Source organism: Drosophila pseudoobscura, chromosome X (assembly GCF_009870125.1).
Source record: "Drosophila pseudoobscura strain MV-25-SWS-2005 chromosome X, UCI_Dpse_MV25, whole genome shotgun sequence".
NCBI lineage: Eukaryota > Metazoa > Arthropoda > Insecta > Diptera > Drosophilidae > Drosophila > Drosophila pseudoobscura.
Genome location: NC_046683.1, coordinates 18,853,455 through 18,881,012, shown reverse-complemented (window position 1 = coordinate 18,881,012; position 27,558 = coordinate 18,853,455). Strand labels below are relative to the sequence as shown.

Below are 27,558 nucleotides of genomic sequence, written 5' to 3'. Positions count from 1 at the left end.
ACCTACAATTTAAATATTGGCTGCTATGGTGACAAGGATATCGTCTAAGCGCAAAATCTTCATTAGTAATTAAAGCTCCTGAGGTAGTACTATAAGTCAAAATTCGGTCTACCTTTCTAGCTATTTGTGTACATTTTGCACAGCCATGACGAGATGTGTGTCCTGGCGTGCCGCTTATAAACGCTCTTGCTGGAGCATCGCAAACTACTGCCCTAATAACTATATTTATATCTCTGCCACAAATGGTGAGCCTGCCATTCCTTAACGCTTTAAATTCTAGACAAAATTTTGCTAAAAACTCTTCACAGCTATGGGGCTTACTTTTCCCTAAAAATATACCGACTGGAAATACTTTTCCGCTTTCAAAATACCTACTAAATCAAGTGCACATTCACGCGTTGGCCTATGCTTCATAGACCACTGCCTAAGTTTGTCATTTAATGACGATTCATTTGGCTGAGTTTTGCGATTCTCATAGATGAATTCCTCCTCTTCTATCAGAATTTCTTTTTCTTCCACGTTTTCTGCCACTTTTTCTGCCTCTTTCAGAGATATCTCTGAAAACGAAAGAAGCATACAAACACACATTTTTGTCGAAACATATTGTGTGTGTACTAACACATGCAAAGATGTTCTCTCTGCGTTTGGCTCATGATGACGCGTCAGTACCCGAACGCCAGAGCCGAAGTCTTCATTGACGCCGGTAAATAAGACGACCAGCTGGTACTAGAGGGCAGCAATACTAGAACAAACACACGCAAAGTACGTGAGAATGCGTGTGCACCCATACATTCAAATATTCAAATAGCATCAGCATCAGATCTCTGAAAACGAAAGAAGCATACAAACACACATTTTTGTCGAAACTTATTGTGTGTGTACTCGTTGTTTGGCTCATGATGACGCATCAGTACCCGAACGCCAGAGCCGAAGTCTTTATTGACGCTAGTAAATAAGATGAATGCGCAGTCGCAGCGACGCAGCGACGCAGCAGAATGGCTACTGCGACTCTGCAGCCTATAAAAGACGTGCGCTTAGTTCATTTTGCGACTTTTTTCTCAAATTTTTCCAACCTTCGGGTCTGCATCATCGGCACACTTTCTGTGCCACACTCGGAACACCAGTCTTCAGTCTCATGGCCTCGAGGCCAAACTATAGCCTCGACGCATGATTCGTGGTGTCTGAAAAGTCCAAAAGTTAAAACAGGGAAACATTTTGCGACTGACTGGACTTTTTAAAGTACCAGCCTGCTCTGCGACTGCTTCAACCAGCACAGGCATTTGTTGAATCGATGTATTTTGTTGATCTGAAAACCAATGTACAATTTAGTTCATAGTTCATATTTCAAGTTAAAAGAAATCATACTCCGTAAAGTGCGCATTTCAGTTAGAAGGGCAGTCATTGTTCCCTCCATGCTCTCCACAGCAGCCGTCATTGTTCCCTCCATGCGCTCCACAGCAGCCGTCACCAAACTAGCACAATTACAATTTGGTTTGTTCTCTGAAATGTAAAATTTTGATAATTTCGGTGTACTTTAATTTTTAAATATATATTTAGAGACTTACCACTTGTGGTGAAAGTGAGACGTTTAATTTTTCGCGAAGGACTTTCAGACATTTTTATTTTCTGATGAAATGTGAATACAAAAAATTAAATTATGAAGGAATCTTTAAAACTCTATTTTTTTGTTTTTTTTTTCACACCGTTGTGAAGGGCATGCCCGATTCATGCATAGCACGAGTGCTTAGCGTGCCTACGGACTAAAAACCTCCTTTTGAAATTTTAATAGAGTTTCAAAGATAATTTTTAAACGAGGGGGAACGTTGTGAGCCGCGGCAAAGGCCGCGGCTCTACTTTATACCCGGTACTCAGTCAGTATATACGTGAGCTTATGATCTACATACATGTATGTAAGTTATAAAATATATTTTATACATAAACGCCGCTCGAATTAGCTCCCAATTTAATACATTAAATTGGTACCCAGGGAACACCACGGGGAGGCCATCACGATGCAATGGGGTCACTCTAGCCAAAATATAATCTTGGGGACCTACGAGTCGACTTGAGCTGCTTTTAAAAGCATTTTTAAGCTCCATATTCCCCAAAAATTAAAAAAAGGATTCCAATCCTTTATAAAAAATATCTAAACTAACAAGAATACCTATATACATACATAGAAATGATTAATAATAAAACTATTTCAACCTAAACTTAATTAACAAAATAATAAAACGGATAAAAATGAAAAAGGTTTAACAAAGGTAAAGATTAAAGAATTAATATAATTCAGAATACGGCTAAATAATACAAAATATTAAATATTTACACTAATGCCTGATTACCAAAAAAGTTTAGTCTTCTGCCTCTCTAACATTAACTAAAATTCCACTATGATAACTATAGATAGTCTCAAAGGTGCGCGCGGTGGCCCTGCTATCGGAAATGTTTGAAAACGCCCAGTCAATATGCGTATCGCAATTGGTTGTGGACGAGTTCAAATCTAACAATGACCTACAATTCCTTTCTGAAAGGAATTCATAAATTTTCTTACAGCAACCTGAAAGGGAACGAAGGCATAAATTAAAATCTCCTAACACTACGGAATTTCTATCTAAAAATGGATGCCGTTGAAATAAGACCTACAATTCTGCTTTTGGACGATCAGTGGCCTCTCCAGAGACAGAGCTCGAGTTTATTAGCTTCAATCTTTTGATTCTGACACAACATTTGCGAACTTCGGGTAATTTCGGTAAACGCCAGGATTTGTTGCTGTAGGGAGGATCTTGGGATGACTTGAAGGACAGGTCTACATAGTAATAGATTTAAGCTGCCTCAGGGTCGAGCGCATCCTGCACACGGGACACTTGTGAAAGCGGCGTATGACAGTGCGAATGCATTGGCGGCAGAAAACGTGTCCGCATTTGGTGGCCACTGGATCTCGGCTCGATACGCTCTCGAAACAAATGGGGCAATTGTAGGTTTCTTCCAAGGACTCGTTTGAGTCGGTGCGCTGGCGCTTCGGTCTCGACGGACCGCTGACTTCGGCATCCGATGCAGTGGGACCTGTGGTAGCGGTATTGGTGCTGGCGTGGCGGCGACGCCGACTGGTAGATGGGGCCCTAATCCTGTCTGTTGAGAGGGAGTTGGGAGTGCGCAAGCCAATCGCCGCCTCTGGAGCACGATTCGATGTTGAATCGGAGCGATTATTACGGGGCACCACCATTGGTATCCGGACTAGTATCTCAAGGTACGCAGACCTAATTCCCGAAACGATGCGATTTAGAATTCCTCCAGCAGTCACCATGGGGGGAGCAGCCCTTGAGCCCGAGTTCTCTCCATCGGATATGTTGCTGGAGACTGAAGCATTCGGGGTAGATTGCGAAGATTGTGTGCTGGTTCCGGTGCTAGAGCTAACCTGCAAATTCTCGCTGCTCATACTGTCTATATTAATATTTACATTTAAATTGCGATGTCCAAAATCAAGGGTCACCGAAATAGAGCGTGGAGTGTCTGACACGCAATGGGTCGTAATGTGCAATGAAATCGGACTTATGGCACAACAATTCGAATATTCACATAATTCAGAAAAATTTTACCAGGAACAATCGATAGCAAAACTATTATTACAACCCTGAAAAATACCAGAACGGAGTCCGGCCAACACAAAATACCTCACTCAAAATAAAGTTTAAGCCGCTCAAAACGCCAGCTGGCTTGAGAATCGATTTCATTGGTGTTATCTGTAAGTGAAACATTAAAATATAAAGATAAGACAGAGAAAAAAGTCATAAAATTTAGAGTTTAGATATACTTACATAAATGTCCCTATTTAATTTTATTTTTTCTTCCAGTTCAACAAGCTCTTCCTCACGTTTTATAGGGAATTCCCCCTTCTCCTTTTCCAGCTGCTTTATTAAAACAGTTTGATCCGCTAAAATTTGGATCACTGCATTCCATTGATCTAAAAACAATGTTGTTAATTAATTTGATTATAAAAATATTTTTCTATTAATCTTTATTAGTCTTACCACGAATAACTGCATTCTTCTGTTGCAGAGTTTCTAAAAGTATCTAAATAGTTATTTAGATGTTTTCATTCCACTATTCATTGGAAACAAAGTTTCTATTTACCCGTCGTTTTTTTGAGCTCCTCTAAAACGTCGGAGCAGGTTTTACCTTTCTCATTTTCTGGAAAAATCGTATTAGCTTTTTTGTTTATTAAGAAATATTTTAAAATATACTTACCATTGCTTTGCATAGAATAGCGTAAAATTTTTCGCGGTGATGCCATCCTTCTAAAATAAGTGATTTACAATATTTTTGTCTAAAATCTGCACAGATATATATGTACATATATATATAGTTTTTTTGCCCGATTCATGTTGAAAAACACGCCTACGGACTAAACACCCCCAGTAAAATCTGCTAATTTTAGGTAGTGAATATATATTAAATTTTAAATACAATGATGAAGCAATGGAATGACTAAAATAATTCCCTCATAAGGTAAACCTACGGCTGTACTTTGCAAATCTAGAAATTGAAATCTCTCCTCTAATTCTATGAATTCATTATCTACTAAAACAATTCCTAATCCGATTGAGGTTATAGGTTCCTCATAGAAGCTCCTAATATTTGAAAGCCTTTGCCCTATAATTGCCCCTCCCTCTTCTTCAGAAAACCCTTTCACCATAATTGGAATATTTCCGTTAATATAAAAAAAATTATCTGGTTCCTTTACTGACAAAATAACACTTAACATAACACTTACTACCCACTATCTTAGGATTTCTGTGAACTTTTTTTTCTATCCTGTCTTCAAAAATTTTTCTAAATATTTGTTCAAGAATTTTACTAGGCTTTTACTAGACACGCTGTTTTCACCGAATACAATTGGAAAATTGTGCACAAAGAGATCTAAAATTCGTTGACAATTTTCTTTATTGTATTCACGAATTTTAGAGCTGCAAAGCATTCTATATGTGCAATGCAATAAAAGGAATTTATAATAAAGGTCATCACTGACTTCGTTTTTGAAGGCAATAATTCCCGTGTACAGCAAAAATTGTCTAAACTCCGTGGCCTTCCAATTACACAATTCATCTAAAGACCTAGGCTTACGCGCAAACTCTCTCGGAATGAACTTTTTTAGCAACACTAGCTTATCTGAAATGCGTTTCTTTGATTCTGTCGAACTTTTTACGACCAGCTTATTATTTACAAACCTTAACAAAATCTTACGCATCACTCCTAACTCTACCAAATGCATACAATCTAATCAAATCTGTGTCACCATGGAAATATCAATTTCTTCTAATATTGACCTACAATTTAAATATTGGCTGCTATGGTGACAAGGATATCGTCTAAGCGCAAAATCTTCATTAGTAATTAAAGCTCCTGAGGTAGTACTATAAGTCAAAATTCGGTCTACCTTTCTAGCTATTTGTGTACATTTTGCACAGCCATGATGAGATGTGTGTCCTGGCGTGCCGCTAATAAACGCTCTTGCTGGAGCATCGCAAACTACTGCCCTAATAACTATATTTATATCTCTGCCACAAATGGTGAGCCTGCCATTCCTTAACGCTTTAAATTCTAGACAAAATTTTGCTAAAAACTCTTCACAGCTATGGGGCTTACTTTTCCCTAAAAATATACCGACTGGAAATACTTTTCCGCTTTCAAAATACCTACTAAATCAAGTGCACATTCACGCGTTGGCCTATGCTTCATAGACCACTGCCTAAGTTTGTCATTTAATGACGATTCATTTGGCTGAGTTTTGCGATTCTCATAGATGAATTCCTCCTCTTCTATCAGAATTTCTTTTTCTTCCACGTTTTCTGCCACTTTTTCTGCCTCTTTCAGAGATATCTCTGAAAACGAAAGAAGCATACAAACACACATTTTTGTCGAAACATATTGTGTGTGTACTAACACATGCAAAGATGTTCTCTCTGCGTTTGGCTCATGATGACGCGTCAGTACCCGAACGCCAGAGCCGAAGTCTTCATTGACGCCGGTAAATAAGACGACCAGCTGGTACTAGAGGGCAGCAATACTAGAACAAACACACGCAAAGTACGTGAGAATGCGTGTGCACCCATACATTCAAATATTCAAATAGCATCAGCATCAGATCTCTGAAAACGAAAGAAGCATACAAACACACATTTTTGTCGAAACTTATTGTGTGTGTACTCGTTGTTTGGCTCATGATGACGCATCAGTACCCGAACGCCAGAGCCGAAGTCTTTATTGACGCCAGTAAATAAGACGAATGCGCAGTCGCAGCGACGCAGCAGAATGGCTACTGCGACTCTGCAGCCTATAAAAGACGTGCGCTTAGTTCATTTTGCGACTTATTTCTCAAATTTTTCCAACCTTCGGGTCTGCATCATCGGCACACTTTCTGTGCCACACTCGGAACACCAGTCTTCAGTCTCATGGCCTCGAGGCCAAACTATAGCCTCGACGCATGATTCGTGGTGTCTGAAAAGTCCAAAAGTTAAAACAGGGAAACATTTTGCGACTGACTGGACTTTTTAAAGTACCAGCCTGCTCTGCGACTGCTTCAACCAGCACAGGCATTTGTTGAATCGATGTATTTTGTTGATCTGAAAACCAATGTACAATTTAGTTCATAGTTCATATTTCAAGTTAAAAGAAATCATACTCCGTAAAGTGCGCATTTCAGTTAGAAGGGCAGTCATTGTTCCCTCCATGCTCTCCACAGCAGCTGTCATTGTTCCCTCCATGCGCTCCACAGCAGCCGTCACCAAACTAGCACAATTACAATTTGGTTTGTTCTCTGAAATGTAAAATTTTGATAATTTCGGTGTACTTTAATTTTTAAATATATATTTAGAGACTTACCACTTGTGGTGAAAGTGAGACGTTTAATTTTTCGCGAAGGACTTTCAGACATTTTTATTTTCTGATGAAATGTGAATACAAAAAATTAAATTATGAAGGAATCTTTAAAACTCTATTTTTTTGTTTTTTTTCACACCGTTGTGAAGGGCATGCCCGATTCATGCATAGCACGAGTGCTTAGCGTGCCTACGGACTAAAAACCTCCTTTTGAAATTTTAATAGAGTTTCAAAGATAATTTTTAAACGAGGGGGAACGTTGTGAGCCGCGGCAAAGGCCGCGGCTCTACGTTATACCCGGTACTCAGTCAGTATATACGTGAGCTTATGATCTACATACATGTATGTAAGTTATAAAATATATTTTATACATAAACGCCGCTCGAATTAGCTCCCAATTTAATACATTAAATTGGTACCCAGGGAACACCACGGGGAGGCCATCACGATGCAATGGGGTCACTCTAGCCAAAATATAATCTTGGGGACCTACGAGTCGACTTGAGCTGCTTTTAAAAGCATTTTTAAGCTCCATATTCCCCAAAAATTAAAAAAAGGATTCCAATCCTTTATAAAAAATATCTAAACTAACAAGAATACCTATATACATACATAGAAATGATTAATAATAAAACTATTTCAACCTAAACTTAATTAACAAAATAATAAAACGGATAAAAATGAAAAAGGTTTAACAAAGGTAAAGATTAAAGAATTAATATAATTCAGAATACGGCTAAATAATACAAAATATTATGCCTGATTACCAAAAAAGTTTAGTCTTCTGCCTCTCTAACATAAACTAAAATTCCACTATGATAACTATAGATAGTCTCAAAGGTGCGCGCGGTGGCCCTGCTATCGGAAATGTTTGAAAACGCCCAGTCAATATGCGTATCGCAATTGGTTGTGGACGAGTTCAAATCTAACAATGACCTACAATTCCTTTCTGAAAGGAATTCATAAATTTTCTTACAGCAACCTGAAAGGGAACGAAGGCATAAATTAAAATCTCCTAACACTACGGAATTTCTATCTAAAAATGGATGCCGTTGAAATAAGACCTACAATTCTGCTTTTGGACGATCAGTGGCCTCTCCAGAGACAGAGCTCGAGTTTATTAGCTTCAATCTTTTGATTCTGACACAACATTTGCGAACTTCGGGTAATTTCGGTAAACGCCAGGATTTGTTGCTGTAGGGAGGATCTTGGGATGACTTGAAGGACAGGTCTACATAGTAATAGATTTAAGCTGCCTCAGGGTCGAGCGCATCCTGCACACGGGACACTTGTGAAAGCGGCGTATGACAGTGCGAATGCATTGGCAGCAGAAAACGTGTCCGCATTTGGTGGCCACTGGATCTCGGCTCGATACGCTCTCGAAACAAATGGGGCAATTGTAGGTTTCTTCCAAGGACTCGTTTGAGTCGGTGCGCTGGCGCTTCGGTCTCGACGGACCGCTGACTTCGGCATCCGATGCAGTGGGACCTGTGGTAGCGGTATTGGTGCTGGCGTGGCGGCGACGCCGACTGGTAGATGGGGCCCTAATCCTGTCTATTGAGAGGGAGTTGGGAGTGCGCAAGCCAATCGCCGCCTCTGGAGCACGATTCGATGTTGAATCGGAGCGATTATTACGGGGCACCACCATTGGTATCCGGACTAGTATCTCAAGGTACGCAGACCTAATTCCCGAAACGATGCGATTTAGAATTCCTCCAGCAGTCACCATGGGAGGAGCAGCCCTTGAGCCCGAGTTCTCTCCATCGGATATGTTGCTGGAGACTGAAGCATTCGGGGTAGATTGCGAAGATTGTGTGCTGGTTCCGGTGCTAGAGCTAACCTGCAAATTCTCGCTGCTCATACTGTCTATATTAATATTTACATTTAAATTGCGATGTCCAAAATCAAGGGTCACCGAAATAGAGCGTGGAGTGTCTGACACGCAATGGGTCGTAATGTGCAATGAAATCGGACTTATGGCACAACAATTCGAATATTCACATAATTCAGAAAAATTTTACCAGGAACAATCGATAGCAAAACTATTATTACAACCCTGAAAAATACCAGAACGGAGTCCGGCCAACACAAAATACCTCACTCAAAATAAAGTTTAAGCCGCTCAAAACGCCAGCTGGCTTGAGAATCGATTTCATTGGTGTTATCTGTAAGTGAAACATTAAAATATAAAGATAAGACAGAGAAAAAAGTCATAAAATTTAGAGTTTAGATATACTTACATAAATGTCCCTATTTAATTTTATTTTTTCTTCCAGTTCAACAAGCTCTTCCTCACGTTTTATAGGGAATTCCCCCTTCTCCTTTTCCAGCTGCTTTATTAAAACAGTTTGATCCGCTAAAATTTGGATCACTGCATTCCATTGATCTAAAAACAATGTTGTTAATTAATTTGATTATAAAAATATTTTTCTATTAATCTTTATTAGTCTTACCACGAATAACTGCATTCTTCTGTTGCAGAGTTTCTAAAAGTATCTAAATAGTTATTTAGATGTTTTCATTCCACTATTCATTGGAAACAAAGTTTCTATTTACCCGTCGTTTTTTTGAGCTCCTCTAAAACGTCGGAGCAGGTTTTACCTTTCTCATTTTCTGGAAAAATCGTATTAGCTTTTTTGTTTATTAAGAAATATTTTAAAATATACTTACCATTGCTTTGCATAGAATAGCGTAAAATTTTTCGCGGTGATGCCATCCTTCTAAAATAAGTGATTTACAATATTTTTGTCTAAAATCTGCACAGATATATATGTACATATATATATAGTTTTTTTGCCCGATTCATGTTGAAAAACACGCCTACGGACTAAACACCCCCAGTAAAATCTGCTAATTTTAGGTAGTGAATATATATTAAATTTTAAATACAATGATGAAGCAATGGAATGACTAAAATAATTCCCTCATAAGGTAAACCTACGGCTGTACTTTGCAAATCTAGAAATTGAAATCTCTCCTCTAATTCTATGAATTCATTATCTACTAAAACAATTCCTAATCCGATTGAGGTTATAGGTTCCTCATAGAAGCTCCTAATATTTGAAAGCCTTTGCCCTATAATTGCCCCTCCCTCTTCTTCAGAAAACCCTTTCACCATAATTGGAATATTTCCGTTAATATAAAAAAAAATTATCTGGTTCCTTTACTGACAAAATAACACTTAACATAACACTTACTACCCACTATCTTAGGATTTCTGTGAACTTTTTTTTCTATCCTGTCTTCAAAAATTTTTCTAAATATTTGTTCAAGAATTTTACTAGGCTTTTACTAGACACGCTGTTTTCACCGAATACAATTGGAAAATTGTGCACAAAGAGATCTAAAATTCGTTGACAATTTTCTTTATTGTATTCACGAATTTTAGAGCTGCAAAGCATTCTATATGTGCAATGTAATAAAAGGAATTTATAATAAAGGTCATCACTGACTTCGTTTTTGAAGGCAATAATTCCCGTGTACAGCAAAAATTGTCTAAACTCCGTGGCCTTCCAATTACACAATTCATCTAAAGACCTAGGCTTACGCGCAAACTCTCGCGGAATGAACTTTTTTAGGAACACTAGCTTATCTGAAATGCGTTTCTTTGATTCTGTCGAACTTTTTACGACCAGCTTATTATTTACAAACCTTAACAAAATCTTACGCATCACTCCTAACTCTACCAAATGCATACAATCTAATGGAATCTGTGTCACCATGGAAATATCAATTTCTTCTAATATTGACCTACAATTTAAATATTGGCTGCTATGGTGACAAGGATATCGTCTAAGCGCAAAATCTTCATTAGTAATTAAAGCTCCTGAGGTAGTACTATAAGTCAAAATTCGGTCTACCTTTCTAGCTATTTGTGTACATTTTGCACAGCCATGACGAGATGTGTGTCCTGGCGTGCCGCTAATAAACGCTCTTGCTGGAGCATCGCAAACTACTGCCCTAATAACTATATTTATATCTCTGCCACAAATGGTGAGCCTGCCATTCCTTAACGCTTTAAATTCTAGACAAAATTTTGCTAAAAACTCTTCACAGCTATGGGGCTTACTTTTCCCTAAAAATATACCGACTGGAAATACTTTTCCGCTTTCAAAATACCTACTAAATCAAGTGCACATTCACGCGTTGGCCTATGCTTCATAGACCACTGCCTAAGTTTGTCATTTAATGACGATTCATTTGGCTGAGTTTTGCGATTCTCATAGATGAATTCCTCCTCTTCTATCAGAATTTCTTTTTCTTCCACGTTTTCTGCCACTTTTTCTGCCTCTTTCAGAGATATCTCTGAAAACGAAAGAAGCATACAAACACACATTTTTGTCGAAACATATTGTGTGTGTACTAACACATGCAAAGATGTTCTCTCTGCGTTTGGCTCATGATGACGCGTCAGTACCCGAACGCCAGAGCCGAAGTCTTCATTGACGCCGGTAAATAAGACGACCAGCTGGTACTAGAGGGCAGCAATACTAGAACAAACACACGCAAAGTACGTGAGAATGCGTGTGCACCCATACATTCAAATATTCAAATAGCATCAGCATCAGATCTCTGAAAACGAAAGAAGCATACAAACACACATTTTTGTCGAAACTTATTGTGTGTGTACTCGTTGTTTGGCTCATGATGACGCATCAGTACCCGAACGCCAGAGCCGAAGTCTTTATTGACGCCAGTAAATAAGACGAATGCGCAGTCGCAGCGACGCAGCAGAATGGCTACTGCGACTCTGCAGCCTATAAAAGACGTGCGCTTAGTTCATTTTGCGACTTATTTCTCAAATTTTTCCAACCTTCGGGTCTGCATCATCGGCACACTTTCTGTGCCACACTCGGAACACCAGTCTTCAGTCTCATGGCCTCGAGGCCAAACTATAGCCTCGACGCATGATTCGTGGTGTCTGAAAAGTCCAAAAGTTAAAACAGGGAAACATTTTGCGACTGACTGGACTTTTTAAAGTACCAGCCTGCTCTGCGACTGCTTCAACCAGCACAGGCATTTGTTGAATCGATGTATTTTGTTGATCTGAAAACCAATGTACAATTTAGTTCATAGTTCATATTTCAAGTTAAAAGAAATCATACTCCGTAAAGTGCGCATTTCAGTTAGAAGGGCAGTCATTGTTCCCTCCATGCGCTCCGCAGCAGCCGTCACTGAGGCCTTCATGCGCTCCACAGCAGCCGTCACCAATCTAGCACAATTACAATTTGGTTTGTTCTCTGAAATGTAAAATTTTGATAATTTCGGTGTACTTTAATTTTTAAATATATATTTAGAGACTTACCACTTGTGGTGAAAGTGAGACGTTTAATTTTTCGCGAAGGACTTTCAGACATTTTTATTTTCTGATGAAATGTGAATACAAAAAATTAAATTATGAACGAATCTTTAAAACTCTATTTTTTTGTTTTTTTTTCACACCGCTGTGAAGGGCATGCCCGATTCATGCATAGCACGAGTGCTTAGCGTGCCTACGGACTAAAAACCTCCTTTTGAAATTTTAATAGAGTTTCAAAGATAATTTTTAAACGAGGGGGAACGTTGTGAGCCGCGGCAAAGGCCGCGGCTCTACGTTATACCCGGTACTCAGTCAGTATATACGTGAGCTTATGATCTACATACATGTATGTAAGTTATAAAATATATTTTATACATAAACGCCGCTCGAATTAGCTCCCAATTTAATACATTAAATTGGTACCCAGGGAACACCACGGGGAGGCCATCACGATGCAATGGGGTCACTCTAGCCAAAATATAATCTTGGGGACCTACGAGTCGACTTGAGCTGCTTTTAAAAGCATTTTTAAGCTCCATATTCCCCAAAAATTAAAAAAAGGATTCCAATCCTTTATAAAAAATATCTAAACTAACAAGAATACCTATATACATACATAGAAATGATTAATAATAAAACTATTTCAACCTAAACTTAATTAACAAAATAATAAAACGGATAAAAATGAAAAAGGTTTAACAAAGGTAAAGATTAAAGAATTAATATAATTCAGAATACGGCTAAATAATACAAAATATTAAATATTTACACTAATGCCTGATTACCAAAAAAGTTTAGTCTTCTGCCTCTCTAACATTAACTAAAATTCCACTATGATAACTATAGATAGTCTCAAAGGTGCGCGCGGTGGCCCTGCTATCGGAAATGTTTGAAAACGCCCAGTCAATATGCGTATCGCAATTGGTTGTGGACGAGTTCAAATCTAACAATGACCTAAAATTCCTTTCTGAAAGGAATTCATAAATTTTCTTACAGCAACCTGAAAGGGAACGAAGGCATAAATTAAAATCTCCTAACACTACGGAATTTCTATCTAAAAATGGATGCCGTTGAAATAAGACCTCAAATTCTGCTTTTGGACGGTCAGTGGCCTCTCCAGTGACAGAGCTCGAGTTTATTAGCTTCAATCTTTTGATCCTGACACAACATTTGCGAACTTCGGGTAATTTCGGTAAACGCCAGGATTTGTTGCTGTGTGGAAAAAGAACAAAACCAATACCTTCAATGGCTTGAGCTTCAGTATCCTTAGACTTGGGTACGATCTGCGACGTTTTTAACGCGTCCGCTGGGGGGACAGGTTTATCCGGACGAGCCTCGTTAGAAGATTGCCCCAACTGCAGACCCAAGCCACGGTTTGCATTGTCCTTCTTTTTTATTCCGCGCCCGCGTCCACGAGAATGCCCAGAATTTGGTGGTAAATCATTCATTTTCCGTTGAATAAGTTCCGTCGTCCACCGTCAAAGTTTTAAAATTACCCTCCGTCGTCGCCATTCCTGCCGCGGAGGTCGTGCGAACTTCGGGTAATTTCGGTAAACGCCAGGATTTGTTGCTGTAGGGAGGATCTTGGGATGACTTGAAGGACAGGTCTACATAGTAATAGATTTAAGCTGCCTCAGGGTCGAGCGCATCCTGCACACGGGACACTTGTGAAAGCGGCGTATGACAGTGCGAATGCATTGGCGGCAGAAAACGTGTCCGCATTTGGTGGCCACTGGATCTCGGCTCGATACGCTCTCGAAACAAATGGGGCAATTGTAGGTTTCTTCCAAGGACTCGTTTGAGTCGGTGCGCTGGCGCTTCGGTCTCGACGGACCGCTGACTTCGGCATCCGATGCAGTGGGACCTGTGGTAGCGGTATTGGTGCTGGCGTGGCGGCGACGCCGACTGGTAGATGGGGCCCTAATCCTGTCTGTTGAGAGGGAGTTGGGAGTGCGCAAGCCAATCGCCGCCTCTGGAGCACGATTCGATGTTGAATCGGAGCGATTATTACGGGGCACCACCATTGGTATCCGGACTAGTATCTCAAGGTACGCAGACCTAATTCCCGAAACGATGCGATTTAGAATTCCTCCAGCAGTCACCATGGGGGGAGCAGCCCTTGAGCCCGAGTTCTCTCCATCGGATATGTTGCTGGAGACTGAAGCATTCGGGGTAGATTGCGAAGATTGTGTGCTGGTTCCGGTGCTAGAGCTAACCTGCAAATTCTCGCTGCTCATACTGTCTATATTAATATTTACATTTAAATTGCGATGTCCAAAATCAAGGGTCACCGAAATAGAGCGTGGAGTGTCTGACACGCAATGGGTCGTAATGTGCAATGAAATTGGACTTATGGCACAACAATTTGAATATTCACATAATTCAGAAAAATTTTACCAGGAACAATCGATAGCAAAACTATTATTACAACCCTGAAAAATACCAGAACGGAGTCCGGCCAACACAAAATACCTCACTCAAAATAAAGTTTAAGCCGCTCAAAACGCCAGCTGGCTTGAGAATCGATTTCATTGGTGTTATCTGTAAGTGAAACATTAAAATATAAAGATAAGACAGAGAAAAAAGTCATAAAATTTAGAGTTTAGATATACTTACAAAAATGTCCCTATTTAATTTTATTTTTTCTTACAGTTCAACAAGCTCTTCCTCACGTTTTATAGGGAACTGTCCCCGAATGGGATTCAATTCCCCCTTCTCCTTTACCAGCTGCTTTATTAAAACAGTTTGATCCGCTAAAATTTGGATCACTGCATTCCATTGATCTAAAAACAATGTTGTTAATTAATTTGATTATAAAAATATTTTTCTATTAATCTTTATTAGTCTTACCACGAATAACTGCATTCTTCTGTTGCAGAGTTTCTAAAAGTATCTAAATAGTTATTTAGATGTTTTCATTCCACTATTCATTGGAAACAAAGTTTCTATTTACCCGTCGTTTTTTTGAGCTCCTCTAAAACGTCGGAGCAGGTTTTACCTTTCTCATTTTCTGGAAAAATCGTATTAGCTTTTTTGTTTATTAAGAAATATTTTAAAATATACTTACCATTGCTTTGCATAGAATAGCGTAAAATTTTTCGCGGTGATGCCATCCTTCTAAAATAAGTGATTTACAATATTTTTGTCTAAAATCTGCACAGATATATATGTACATATATATATAGTTTTTTTGCCCGATTCATGTTGAAAAACACGCCTACGGACTAAACACCCCCAGTAAAATCTGCTAATTTTAGGTAGTGAATATATATTAAATTTTAAATACAATGATGAAGCAATGGAATGACTAAAATAATTCCCTCATAAGGTAAACCTACGGCTGTACTTTGCAAATCTAGAAATTGAAATCTCTCCTCTAATTCTATGAATTCATTATCTACTAAAACAATTCCTAATCCGATTGAGGTTATAGGTTCCTCATAGAAGCTCCTAATATTTGAAAGCCTTTGCCCTATAATTGCCCCTCCCTCTTCTTCGAAAAACCCTTTCACCATAATTGGAATATTTCCGTTAATATAAAAAAAAATTATCTGGTTCCTTTACTGACAAAATAACACTTAACATAACACTTACTACCCACTATCTTAGGATTTCTGTGAACTTTTTATACCCGATACTCAAAATGAGTATTGGGGTATATTAGATTTGTGGTGAAAGTGGATGTGTGTAACGTCCAGAAGGAATCGTTTCCGACCCTATAAAGTATATATATTCTTGATCAGCATCAATAGCCGAGTCGATTGAGCCCTGTCTGTCTGTCCGTCCGTCCGTCTGTCCGTCTGTCCGTCCGTCCGTCTGTCCGTCTGTCCGTCTGTCCGTCCCCTTCAGCGCCTAATGCTCAAAGACTATAAGAGCTAGAGCAACGATGTTTTGGATCCAGACTTCTGTGATATGTCACTGCTACAAAAATATTTAAAAACTTTGCCCCGCCCACTTCCGCCCCCACAAAGGGCGAAAATCTGTGGCATCCACAATTTTAAAGATACGAGAAAACTAAAAACGCAGCATCGTAGAAGATCACTATATCTTACAGAGTGCAAAATCTGAACCAGATCGTATAATTATTATAGCCAGAATCACGAAAACAATTTCACTCTTTCTCGCTCTGTCTCACTCTAACACACAGGTTTCATGGTCGGTTTTGCCAATTGCAAAATATGAGTTCAAGGATCTGAGAACCCATAAGAGCTAGAGCAACCAAATTTGGTATCCACACTCCTGTGATATCGGACCTTGACCGTTTCCTGTCCAAATTTCGCCACACCCCCTTCCGCCCCCGCAAAGGACGAAAATCTGAGGCAACCACAAATCTCAGAGACTATTAAGGCTAGAGTAACCAAATTTGGTACACACACTCCTTTAAGATGTCACTATAAAACGTATATCTCAGAATTTCTCAGAATTTTCAATCTAATGGAATCTGTGTCACCATGGAAATATCAATTTCTTCTAATATTGACCTACAATTTAAATATTGGCTGCTATGGTGACAAGGATATCGTCTAAGCGCAAAATCTTCATTAGTAATTAAAGCTCCTGAGGTAGTACTATAAGTCAAAATTCGGTCTACCTTTCTAGCTATTTGTGTACATTTTGCACAGCCATGACGAGATGTGTGTCCTGGCGTGCCGCTTATAAACGCTCTTGCTGGAGCATCGCAAACTACTGCCCTAATAACTATATTTATATCTCTGCCACAAATGGTGAGCCTGCCATTCCTTAACGCTTTAAATTCTAGACAAAATTTTGCTAAAAACTCTTCACAGCTATGGGGCTTACTTTTCCCTAAAAATATACCGACTGGAAATACTTTTCCGCTTTCAAAATACCTACTAAATCAAGTGCACATTCACGCGTTGGCCTATGCTTCATAGACCACTGCCTAAGTTTGTCATTTAATGACGATTCATTTGGCTGAGTTTTGCGATTCTCATAGATGAATTCCTCCTCTTCTATCAGAATTTCTTTTTCTTCCACGTTTTCTGCCACTTTTTCTGCCTCTTTCAGAGATATCTCTGAAAACGAAAGAAGCATACAAACACACATTTTTGTCGAAACATATTGTGTGTGTACTAACACATGCAAAGATGTTCTCTCTGCGTTTGGCTCATGATGACGCGTCAGTACCCGAACGCCAGAGCCGAAGTCTTCATTGACGCCGGTAAATAAGACGACCAGCTGGTACTAGAGGGCAGCAATACTAGAACAAACACACGCAAAGTACGTGAGAATGCGTGTGCACCCATACATTCAAATATTCAAATAGCATCAGCATCAGATCTCTGAAAACGAAAGAAGCATACAAACACACATTTTTGTCGAAACTTATTGTGTGTGTACTCGTTGTTTGGCTCATGATGACGCATCAGTACCCGAACGCCAGAGCCGAAGTCTTTATTGACGCCAGTAAATAAGACGAATGCGCAGTCGCAGCGACGCAGCAGAATGGCTACTGCGACTCTGCAGCCTATAAAAGACGTGCGCTTAGTTCATTTTGCGACTTATTTCTCAAATTTTTCCAACCTTCGGGTCTGCATCATCGGCACACTTTCTGTGCCACACTCGGAACACCAGTCTTCAGTCTCATGGCCTCGAGGCCAAACTATAGCCTCGACGCATGATTCGTGGTGTCTGAAAAGTCCAAAAGTTAAAACAGGGAAACATTTTGCGACTGACTGGACTTTTTAAAGTACCAGCCTGCTCTGCGACTGCTTCAACCAGCACAGGCATTTGTTGAATCGATGTATTTTGTTGATCTGAAAACCAATGTACAATTTAGTTCATAGTTCATATTTCAAGTTAAAAGAAATCATACTCCGTAAAGTGCGCATTTCAGTTAGAAGGGCAGTCATTGTTCCCTCCATGCGCTCCGCAGCAGCCGTCACTGAGGCCTTCATGCGCTCCACAGCAGCCGTCACCAATCTAGCACAATTACAATTTGGTTTGTTCTCTGAAATGTAAAATTTTGATAATTTCGGTGTACTTTAATTTTTAAATATATATTTAGAGACTTACCACTTGTGGTGAAAGTGAGACGTTTAATTTTTCGCGAAGGACTTTCAGACATTTTTATTTTCTGATGAAATGTGAATACAAAAAATTAAATTATGAAGGAATCTTTAAAACTCTATTTTTTTGTTTTTTTTTCACACCGTTGTGAAGGGCATGCCCGATTCATGCATAGCACGAGTGCTTAGCGTGCCTACGGACTAAAAACCTCCTTTTGAAATTTTAATAGAGTTTCAAAGATAATTTTTAAACGAGGGGGAACGTTGTGAGCCGCGGCAAAGGCCGCGGCTCTACGTTATACCCGGTACTCAGTCAGTATATACGTGAGCTTATGATCTACATACATGTATGTAAGTTATAAAATATATTTTATACATAAACGCCGCTCGAATTAGCTCCCAATTTAATACATTAAATTGGTACCCAGGGAACACCACGGGGAGGCCATCACGATGCAATGGGGTCACTCTAGCCAAAATATAATCTTGGGGACCTACGAGTCGACTTGAGCTGCTTTTAAAATCATTTTTAAGCTCCATATTCCCCAAAAATTAAAAAAAGGATTCCAATCCTTTATAAAAAATATCTAAACTAACAAGAATACCTATATACATACATAGAAATGATTAATAATAAAACTATTTCAACCTAAACTTAATTAACAAAATAATAAAACGGATAAAAATGAAAAAGGTTTAAAAAGGTAAAGATTAAAGAATTAATATAATTCAGAATACGGCTAAATAATACAAAATATTAAATATTTACACTAATGCCTGATTACCAAAAAAGTTTAGTCTTCTGCCTCTCTAACATTAACTAAAATTCCACTATGATAACTATAGATAGTCTCAAAGGTGCGCGCGGTGGCCCTGCTATCGGAAATGTTTGAAAACGCCCAGTCAATATGCGTATCGCAATTGGTTGTGGACGAGTTCAAATCTAACAATGACCTAAAATTCCTTTCTGAAAGGAATTCATAAATTTTCTTACAGCAACCTGAAAGGGAACGAAGGCATAAATTAAAATCTCCTAACACTACGGAATTTCTATCTAAAAATGGATGCCGTTGAAATAAGACCTCAAATTCTGCTTTTGGACGGTCAGTGGCCTCTCCAGTGACAGAGCTCGAGTTTATTAGCTTCAATCTTTTGATCCTGACACAACATTTGCGAACTTCGGGTAATTTCGGTAAACGCCAGGATTTGTTGCTGTGTGGAAAAAGAACAAAACCAATACCTTCAATGGCTTGAGCTTCAGTATCCTTAGACTTGGGTACGATCTGCGACGTTTTTAACGCGTCCGCTGGGGGGACAGGTTTATCCGGACGAGCCTCGTTAGAAGATTGCCCCAACTGCAGACCCAAGCCACGGTTTGCATTGTCCTTCTTTTTTATTCCGCGCCCGCGTCCACGAGAATGCCCAGAATTTGGTGGTAAATCATTCATTTTCCGTTGAATAAGTTCCGTCGTCCACCGTCAAAGTTTTAAAATTACCCGCCGTCGCTGCCTCCGTCGTCGCCATTCCTGCCGCGGAGGTCGTGGGGGCGGGTCTGGGGTTTCTCCTCCGCGGGTCCCTGTCATTACGGCCGAGTGGACTTTCTTCCCACACGTGAAGACGACACCAACGGCGAGGCCAGCAGCTGGAGGGACTGGGAGCCATCGCACCAATCCTCCTCGTCGCCACGCGAGAGCAAGGACGCCCGTCGCTGACGAGAAGCATCGGCGCGATAGCCCCCTTCTCCTACTATCGCCTGTTGCTCCTCCAGGAAGGCCCTCAAGTCCTCCATCTTCTTCTTGCCATCCTCGTGGGTGAGCCGTTTTGTCTCCATCTTTTTATACCCGATACTCAAAATGAGTATTGGGGTATATTAGATTTGTGGTGAAAGTGGATGTGTGTAACGTCCAGAAGGAATCGTTTCCGACCCCATAAAGTATATATATTCTTGATCAGCATCAATAGCCGAGTCGATTGAGCCATGTCTGTCTGTCCGTCTGTCCGTCCGTCCGTCTGTCCGTCTGTCCGTCCCCTTCAGCGCCTAATGCTCAAAGACTATAAGAGCTAGAGCAACGATGTTTTGGATCCAGACTTCTGTGATATGTCACTGCTCCAAAAATATTTCAAAACTTTGCCCCGCCCACTTTCGCCCCCACAAAGGGCGAAAATCTGTGGCATCCACAATTTTAAAGATACGAGAAAACCAAAAACGCAGAATCGTAGAAGATGCCTATATCTTCTAGAGTGCAAAATCTGAACCAGATCGTATAATTATTACAGCCAGAATCACGAAAACAATTTCACACTTTCTCGCTCTGTCTCACTCTAACACACAGGTTTCATGGTCGGTTTCGCCAATTGCAAAATATGAGTTCAAGGATCTCAGAACCTATAAAAGCCAGAGCAACCAAATTTGGTATCCACACTCCTGTGATATCGGACCTTGACCGTTTCCTGTCCAAATTTCGCCACACCCCCTTCCGCCCCCGCAAAGGACGCAAAACTGAGGCAACCACAAATCTCAGAGACTATTAAGGCTAGAGTAACCAAATTTGGTACACACACTCCTTTAAGATGTCACTATAAAACGTATATCTCAGAATTTCGCCCCACCCCCTTCCGCCCCCACAAAGGACGAAAATCTGTTGCATCCACAATATTGCAGATTTGAGAAAACTAAAAACGCAGAGTCATAGATAATGACCATATCTATCAGATTGCTGAATCTGGATCAGATCAGATCATTTTTATAGCCAAAAGGAACAAATCAATTTGCAGTGGCTACGCAGCGCCCGACGTCACGCTCAGACTGATTTTCTGTCTCTCTCGCACGCACTCTTTGTCGTGTCGTTAAATATTAGCGGCGTCTGCCGGAGGAGAGCCATACTGACTTAGTATCGGGTATAACCGTAGAGTTGCGGTGTCCGCAGCAACTCACAACGTTCCACCTCGTTTTTTTTTGCTTCGTGTGCACCCGTACATTCAATTCATCAAATAGCATCAGCATCAGATCTCTGAAAACGAAAGAAGCATACAAACACACTTTTTTGTCGAAACTTATTGTGTGTGTACTCGTTGTTTGGCTCATGATGACGCATCAGTACCCGAACGCCAGAGCCGAAGTATTTTTTGACGCTAGTAAATAAGACGAATGCGCAGTCGCAGCGACGCAGCAGAATGGCTACTGCGACTCTGCAGCCTATAAAAGACGTGCGCTTAGTTCATTTTGCGACTTATTTCTCAAATTTTTCCAACCTTCGGGTCTGCATCATCGGCACACTTTCTGTGCCACACTCGGAACACCAGTCTTCAGTCTCATGGCCTCGACGCATGATTCGTGGTGTCTGAAAAGTCCATCCTCACCAGTTTTCTGGGGGCATGCGCCTGGGACACCGTGTCGCACTGCATATTTGTCAGTTTATTAAGCCACTCCCTCGCGTATTGGTACTCATCCGAGTTGCGGTGGAATGCCTCCTACGGTTTGCGGCTGCGGTAACGCCTATTCCTGCGATATACAACGTTTCAGCATCTCAATGAAGCCACTAAAGGTTCTCATCTGGAATGCTAACGGCATTTCGCGGAAAGCAAAAGAGGTTGAGCTCTTCGCGCACAAGAATAGCGTTGACATTCTTCTTTTGACGGAGATCAGAATTAAAAGAGGGGCAGCTGTTAAAATACATGGATATGCCTTCTATCCAGCCTTCAAGCCATCGCGGAATAATAATAGCGTTGGTGGTGTTGCGGTTTTAGTTAAGACTTCGCTTCGTCATTTTCCACAAAGGGTCATTGAGACACGCAGCATGCAAATGTCAGCAGTAAAAGTAGCCACAGGACTGGGCGATGTGGAGTTCAGCGCCATTTACTGCCCTCCCAGAGTCAGGATTGAGGAAAGACATTACATTGATGCACTCCGTGCTTGCGGGCAAAGGTATTTGGTTGGTGGTGACTGGAATGCCCGACACTGGCTGTGGGGAGACACTTACAATTCCCCTAGGGGGCGAGAGCTAGCGGAAGCCATCTCTGCTACTGGCGCTAGGATCCTTGCAACTGGATCACCAGCCCGGTACCCATATGTACTCAATCACACGCCGTCCTGCATAGACTTCGCAGTACACCATGGTATTCCGGATTCTCGAGCAACAATAAGTCAGAGCTGGGATCTGGACTCCGACCATCTGGCCTTAGTCATCAGCATTAAAACAGATGGCATTATAGAAAATCCAAGCCCTCATCTAGTCACCAAGCACACTGACCTGCTCGCATTTAGGCAACATTTGGAGAGGTCTATTCAACTGAACGTCTCGCTAAACTCTGAGGAAGATATCGAGATGGCTGTAGATAACATCACAGAGAGTATACACATGGCTGCAGCTGCCTCAACGCCCTCGCATCCTCCGACAAGCGCCGCCTATGGAATAGTCCTTACAAGAGAGGCCAGAGAGCTTTTGTTACAAAAAAGGAGACTTCGAAGACGCGCAATCCGATCTCAAGACCCATGGGACCGAATTCTATGGAACCGGACTGCCAAGCAACTTCGAAACACCCTGAGAGAACTTCGAAGCAACTTCTTTGAACAAAAGCTTGCTTCCATGGATTACACCGTGGATGCTGGATATTCGCTTTGGAAGACCACTAAGTCTCTTAAGAGACAACCGTTCAGACAGATTCCCATCCGGTGTCCCAACGGTGAACTTGCTAGAAACGAAGAAGAGCAGGCCAATTCGTTTGCACATCATTTAGGGGACAGGTTCACCCATTACCAATTCGCCACGGAGGCGCAGTACAAAGAGACAAAAGATAGTCTGCAAACACCTCTACAAATGGCCTTACCCATTAAACCAGCCAGGGCTGAGGAGATTGTTGAAGTCATCAAGTCCCTACCGAGGAAGAAGGCTCCTGGCATTGACAGAGTGTGCAATTCCACACTGAAAGCATTGCCTACTCGGGCGATACTCTACATAGTGCTCATCTTTAACGCCATGTTAAGGATGCAGTTTTTCCCTAAGCAGTGGAAGATAGCAACAATCCTGATGATCCATAAGCCTGGAAAACCGGAGGACGACCCTGAGTCGTATCGGCCAATAAGTCTCTTGTCTTCCCTATCGAAGGTCTGGGAAAGGCTTCTTGCCAATCGGCTTGGTGGGATCATCAAGGAACGCGGTATCTTGCCGGATCATCAGTTTGGCTTTCGGGAGGGACACGGCACAGTGGAGCAAGTCCACAGATTGGCAGGACACATCCTACAGGCCTATGATGATCTAGAATACTGCAATGCAGTCTTTATTGATATGCAGCAAGCCTTCGATAGAGTTTGGCATATCGGCCTACTGAGCAAAATTAAAAAACTGTTCCCAGCACCATACTACGGTGTCCTACGATCATACTTGGAAGGACGTCAGTTTATGGTCAGGTTCAGGAACACACATTCAATACCTTGCCAAATGAGAGCTGGAGTTCCACAGGGCAGCGTCCTTGGCCCGCTGCTTTACTCTATCTATACTGCAGATCTACCCTCCCCAAGCGAGCAACATATGGAGGCCCCCCGTAAGGCTCTGCTTGCTACCTATGCGGACGATATAGCACTGCTCTACAGCTCCAAGTGCCGCCTTGAGGCAGCAGATGGTCTCCAAGAGTACCTCTACTCTCTGGCAGCTTGGTGCAAAAGATGGAATTTAAAAGTCAACCCACTGAAGACCACCAATCCATGCTTCACCCTGAAAGCGCTCATAGACCACACCCCACCCATAAAGCTTGAAGGCGTAACTTTGGACCAACCAAAGCAAGCAAAGTATTTCGGTATCACCCTTGATAAGCGTCTTACTTTTGGTCCACACTTGAAAGCTACGGCTCGTAAATGTGGGCAAAGAATGCAGCAATTGCGGTGGCTGATTAACAGAAGAAGCACCATGTCACTGAGAGCCAAAAGAGCAGTTTATGTACACTGTGTAGCCCCGATCTGGCTATACGGTGTGCAGATTTGGGGTATAGCTGCCAAATCGAACTATAAACGGATACAGGTCTTGCAGAATCGCGCCATGAGGCAAATAACGAACTGCCCTTGGTACGTGCGCGGCTCCACCCTACATCGGGACTTGAATCTGCATACAGTAGAGGAGCAGATTGGAAGGCATTCCAGCAGATACAGTGACAGGCTAATTAGACACCATAGTATGCTCGCCAGACGATTACTACCTGCCAGGCCTTTGAGGCGGTTGAAGAGATTGGGTTTTGCCAAAACTATTGGCCAACTCTAAGTTTCCCTCCCAATATTATAATATTACTTTTTTTTTATTATTACTATATACTATACTATATTATATCTCTATAAGTCCTCTTGCATAAAGCAATAGGTTTGGTCTCCTTAATACTATTTACCTGTGTTGTTAAGATACGATATATGCAATGTACGGATTCAACGCTTAATAACAAAAAAAAAAAAAAAAAAAAGGAATCTTTAAAACTCTATTTTTTTGTTTTTTTGTTTTTTTTCACACCGTTGTGAAGGGCATGCCCGATTCATGCATAGCACGAGTGCTTAGCGTGCCTACGGACTAAAAACCTCCTTTTGAAATTTTAATAGAGATTTTTAAAGATCATTTTTAAAAAAGTAAAACAAAGCAACTTAATTTTGTACGTGATGTAGCAATGGCATCACTATTAGCTCGCCTAAATATGGCATCACTATAGCCTTATATTCAATTTGACTTAACGCAAATATTTCTTCTGTCTGAGAGGGTTATGTCTCCAGTAAATAAATTCCTAAGCTGGATGAAGGAATGGGCTCATCATAAAAGTTCCTCAAATTATTCAGCCGTCGTCCTACCACTGTTCTGTCAAAATCTTCTCAAATTTATACAGTAAATATAGGTATACAACCTTCTACATAACAGTAGTTGTTTGGTGCATGTTCTGTCAATTTGCATCCCTTAAAAGCATAGCTCGCAAACGGTCAACACTTTTTCCCATTGATGTCTCGTCACTGACAAAACCGAAAAAGACCACTCAGAAATGGTCTTTCACTGAGCAGAACACTTTTTGTCTCTTCGCTTATGTTATGTGTTTCGGGTTTTCGATTGAGCCCACAATAACAACTTAGTGTCTTTAGATATAAAAAGTAATACATTCAATTGTTTATTTTTCCAACTATTTTTATTTATTAAAAATTATTATTCATTATTGTCTACGGATACTTTGTATTTTGTATCCCTTGCGCCCTTTTGAAAATAGCTATTCTTAATATTATGAATAGCCTTCCTTATTACTTTATCTGCTGGCTCGTTGTGTATTTTCATGTTCACCGCCGCTGAAATAATATGGATATGTTAATTAATTAATTATTATGTATTTGTAAAGTTTTTTAAACCTACATTCCAGGACATTTAAAATGATTTAAAATTTTTCAAAGAACTCTTCCCCGACGTACCGTCCACGTTGTAATCGAAAATTAGCTTATCATCCAGCACATGTTTTAAACTGGATGCCATCGATGAGCTCGTCCCCAATAAGCTCCTTATTTTGTTGATCTAATAAAATAAAATAATGAAAAAAAAACAACTAGCTGTCATAGAAGGATAGACTACCACTCACATAAAAATCGGTAAGCTCTGGAGTTATAATAGAGTTGAAATGCTCCAACTCCATCGTCGACTCTATCGGAAATTTTATGAAATTTTGTACCTCTGGCTCTTTTTATATCCGATACTCAAAATGCGCAATCGTCTTATTTACTGACGTCAACGCAGGCATAACGGATACATAGGCTATTTCTACATACATAAACAGAACGCACAAGTAAAGAAAATGGCTGCTCTGCGGCAGCGGTCGTCAGCGGAGCGTCGGGTATTCGCCATATTATATGTACACATAACCACTAACGAAGCGTCAAACGAAGGGTTACCAGCTTGAGCACCCCAGAGACTTCGGCTCTGGCGTTCGGGTACTGACGCGTCATCATGAGCCAAACACAGATACACACACAATATGATTCGACAAAAATGTGTGTTTGTATGCTTCTTTCGTTTTCAGAGATCTGATGGTGATGCTAATTATACCCGATACTCAAAATGAGTATTGGGGTAAGTATATTAGATTTGTGGTGAAAATGGCAGTGTGGGGGGGTTCGTTTGACCGCGTCTCGACTCCTACTACATAAACTTTAAAATGTTAGAATCCCGTGACTCTACAGGGAGCGAACTCCGAAAACAACACTATGCCTTTTCCGAGCATAACGGACATTACATGGCACAATCATAGGGCGTACCCGAAAGTACCAGGGGCTTTCGTCGGCGTGTTCCAAACTCTCGCGGGCGTGAGGTCTTGCGATGGAAGTCGACCCACACGATTCTATACCCACCCTTCCATGATTTCCAGTGGTACGAAGGTTCTGGAAATCCCTATAATTCTTACCCTACCCCATTAGGTCACCCTGTCCCTAGGAAATTATAAGTCTACTCCATGTTCATTGCTAATACAATTCAATATATTTCGTTGTACTTCATCATAGACATGTTGCTTCAATCAAAAACTAGCAAACCAAGTTTCACTTCTTAACATAACACAAGTCTTGCACTACAATCAGCAGGCAACTCAAGAAAAAAAATGAATGGAATGAAAAAAAATAGGAGGCTTAATCCCTAAAAAAAAAATTTTATAGATATAGGTATATATAAATGGTGGAGTATAATTAGATAAGATAGGAATATAATATAAGATATTATGTATGTATAAAGGAAAAAAAATAAAAATAAAAAAAACGAGGTGGAACGTTGTGAGTTGCTGCGGACACCGCAACTCTACGGTTATACCCGATACTAAGTCAGTATGGCTCTCCTCCGGCAGACGCCGCTCATATTTAACGACACGACAAAGAGTGCGTGCGAGAGAGACAGAAAATCAGTCTGAGCGTGACGTCGGGCGCTGCGTAGCCACTGCAAATTGATTTATTCCTTTTGGCTATAAAAATGATCTGATCTGATCCAGATTCAGCAATCTGATGGATATGGTCATTATCTATGACTCTGCGTTTTTAGTTTTCTCAAATCTGCAATATTGTGGATGCAACAGATTTTCGTTCTTTGTGGGGGCGGAAGGGGGTGGGGCGAAATTCTGAGATATACGTTTTATAGTGACATCTTAAAGGAGTGTGTGTACCAAATTTGGTTACTCTAGCCTTAATAGTCTCTGAGATTTGTGATTGCCTCAGATTTTCGTCCTTTGCGGGGGCGGAAGGGGGTGTGGCGAAATTTGGACAGGAAACGGTCAAGGTCCGATATCACAGGAGTGTGGATACCAAATTTGGTTGCTCTGGCTTTTATAGGTTCTGAGATCCTTGAACTCATATTTTGCAATTGGCAA

The 27,558-nt window shown here is 40.7% G+C and overlaps 3 protein-coding genes and 1 long non-coding RNA gene across 4 annotated transcripts; all 4 read right to left on the bottom strand.

The window, feature by feature from the left end:
- Positions 1 to 2,809: 2,809 nt before the first annotated feature.
- On the bottom strand, positions 2,810 to 3,439 carry LOC6899401 (E3 ubiquitin-protein ligase COP1-like). The gene has a single exon (XM_002136091.1). The coding sequence runs from the start codon at positions 3,437 to 3,439 to the stop codon at positions 2,810 to 2,812; it is 630 nt and encodes a 209-aa protein (XP_002136127.1).
- A 4,671-nt stretch (positions 3,440 to 8,110) lies between these two features.
- Positions 8,111 to 8,740, bottom strand: LOC117185065 (E3 ubiquitin-protein ligase COP1-like). The gene has a single exon (XM_033384772.1). The coding sequence runs from the start codon at positions 8,738 to 8,740 to the stop codon at positions 8,111 to 8,113; it is 630 nt and encodes a 209-aa protein (XP_033240663.1).
- A 5,045-nt stretch (positions 8,741 to 13,785) lies between these two features.
- Positions 13,786 to 14,415, bottom strand: LOC6899402 (E3 ubiquitin-protein ligase COP1-like). The gene has a single exon (XM_002136092.1). The coding sequence runs from the start codon at positions 14,413 to 14,415 to the stop codon at positions 13,786 to 13,788; it is 630 nt and encodes a 209-aa protein (XP_002136128.1).
- A 10,592-nt stretch (positions 14,416 to 25,007) lies between these two features.
- On the bottom strand, positions 25,008 to 26,100 carry LOC117184873 (uncharacterized). Its single transcript, XR_004470339.1, has 3 exons — positions 25,792 to 26,100; positions 25,572 to 25,727; positions 25,008 to 25,507 (listed from the first exon to the last, which is right to left on the bottom strand). It is a non-coding gene; the product is annotated as an uncharacterized lncRNA (long non-coding RNA).
- Between the last annotated feature and the right edge of the window lie 1,458 nt (positions 26,101 to 27,558).

Coding starts and splice junctions, on each gene's coding strand:
- LOC6899401 (XM_002136091.1), bottom strand. CDS start 3,439: ATGAGCAGCGAGAATTTGCAGGTTAGCTCTAGCACCGGAACCAGCACA.
- LOC117185065 (XM_033384772.1), bottom strand. CDS start 8,740: ATGAGCAGCGAGAATTTGCAGGTTAGCTCTAGCACCGGAACCAGCACA.
- LOC6899402 (XM_002136092.1), bottom strand. CDS start 14,415: ATGAGCAGCGAGAATTTGCAGGTTAGCTCTAGCACCGGAACCAGCACA.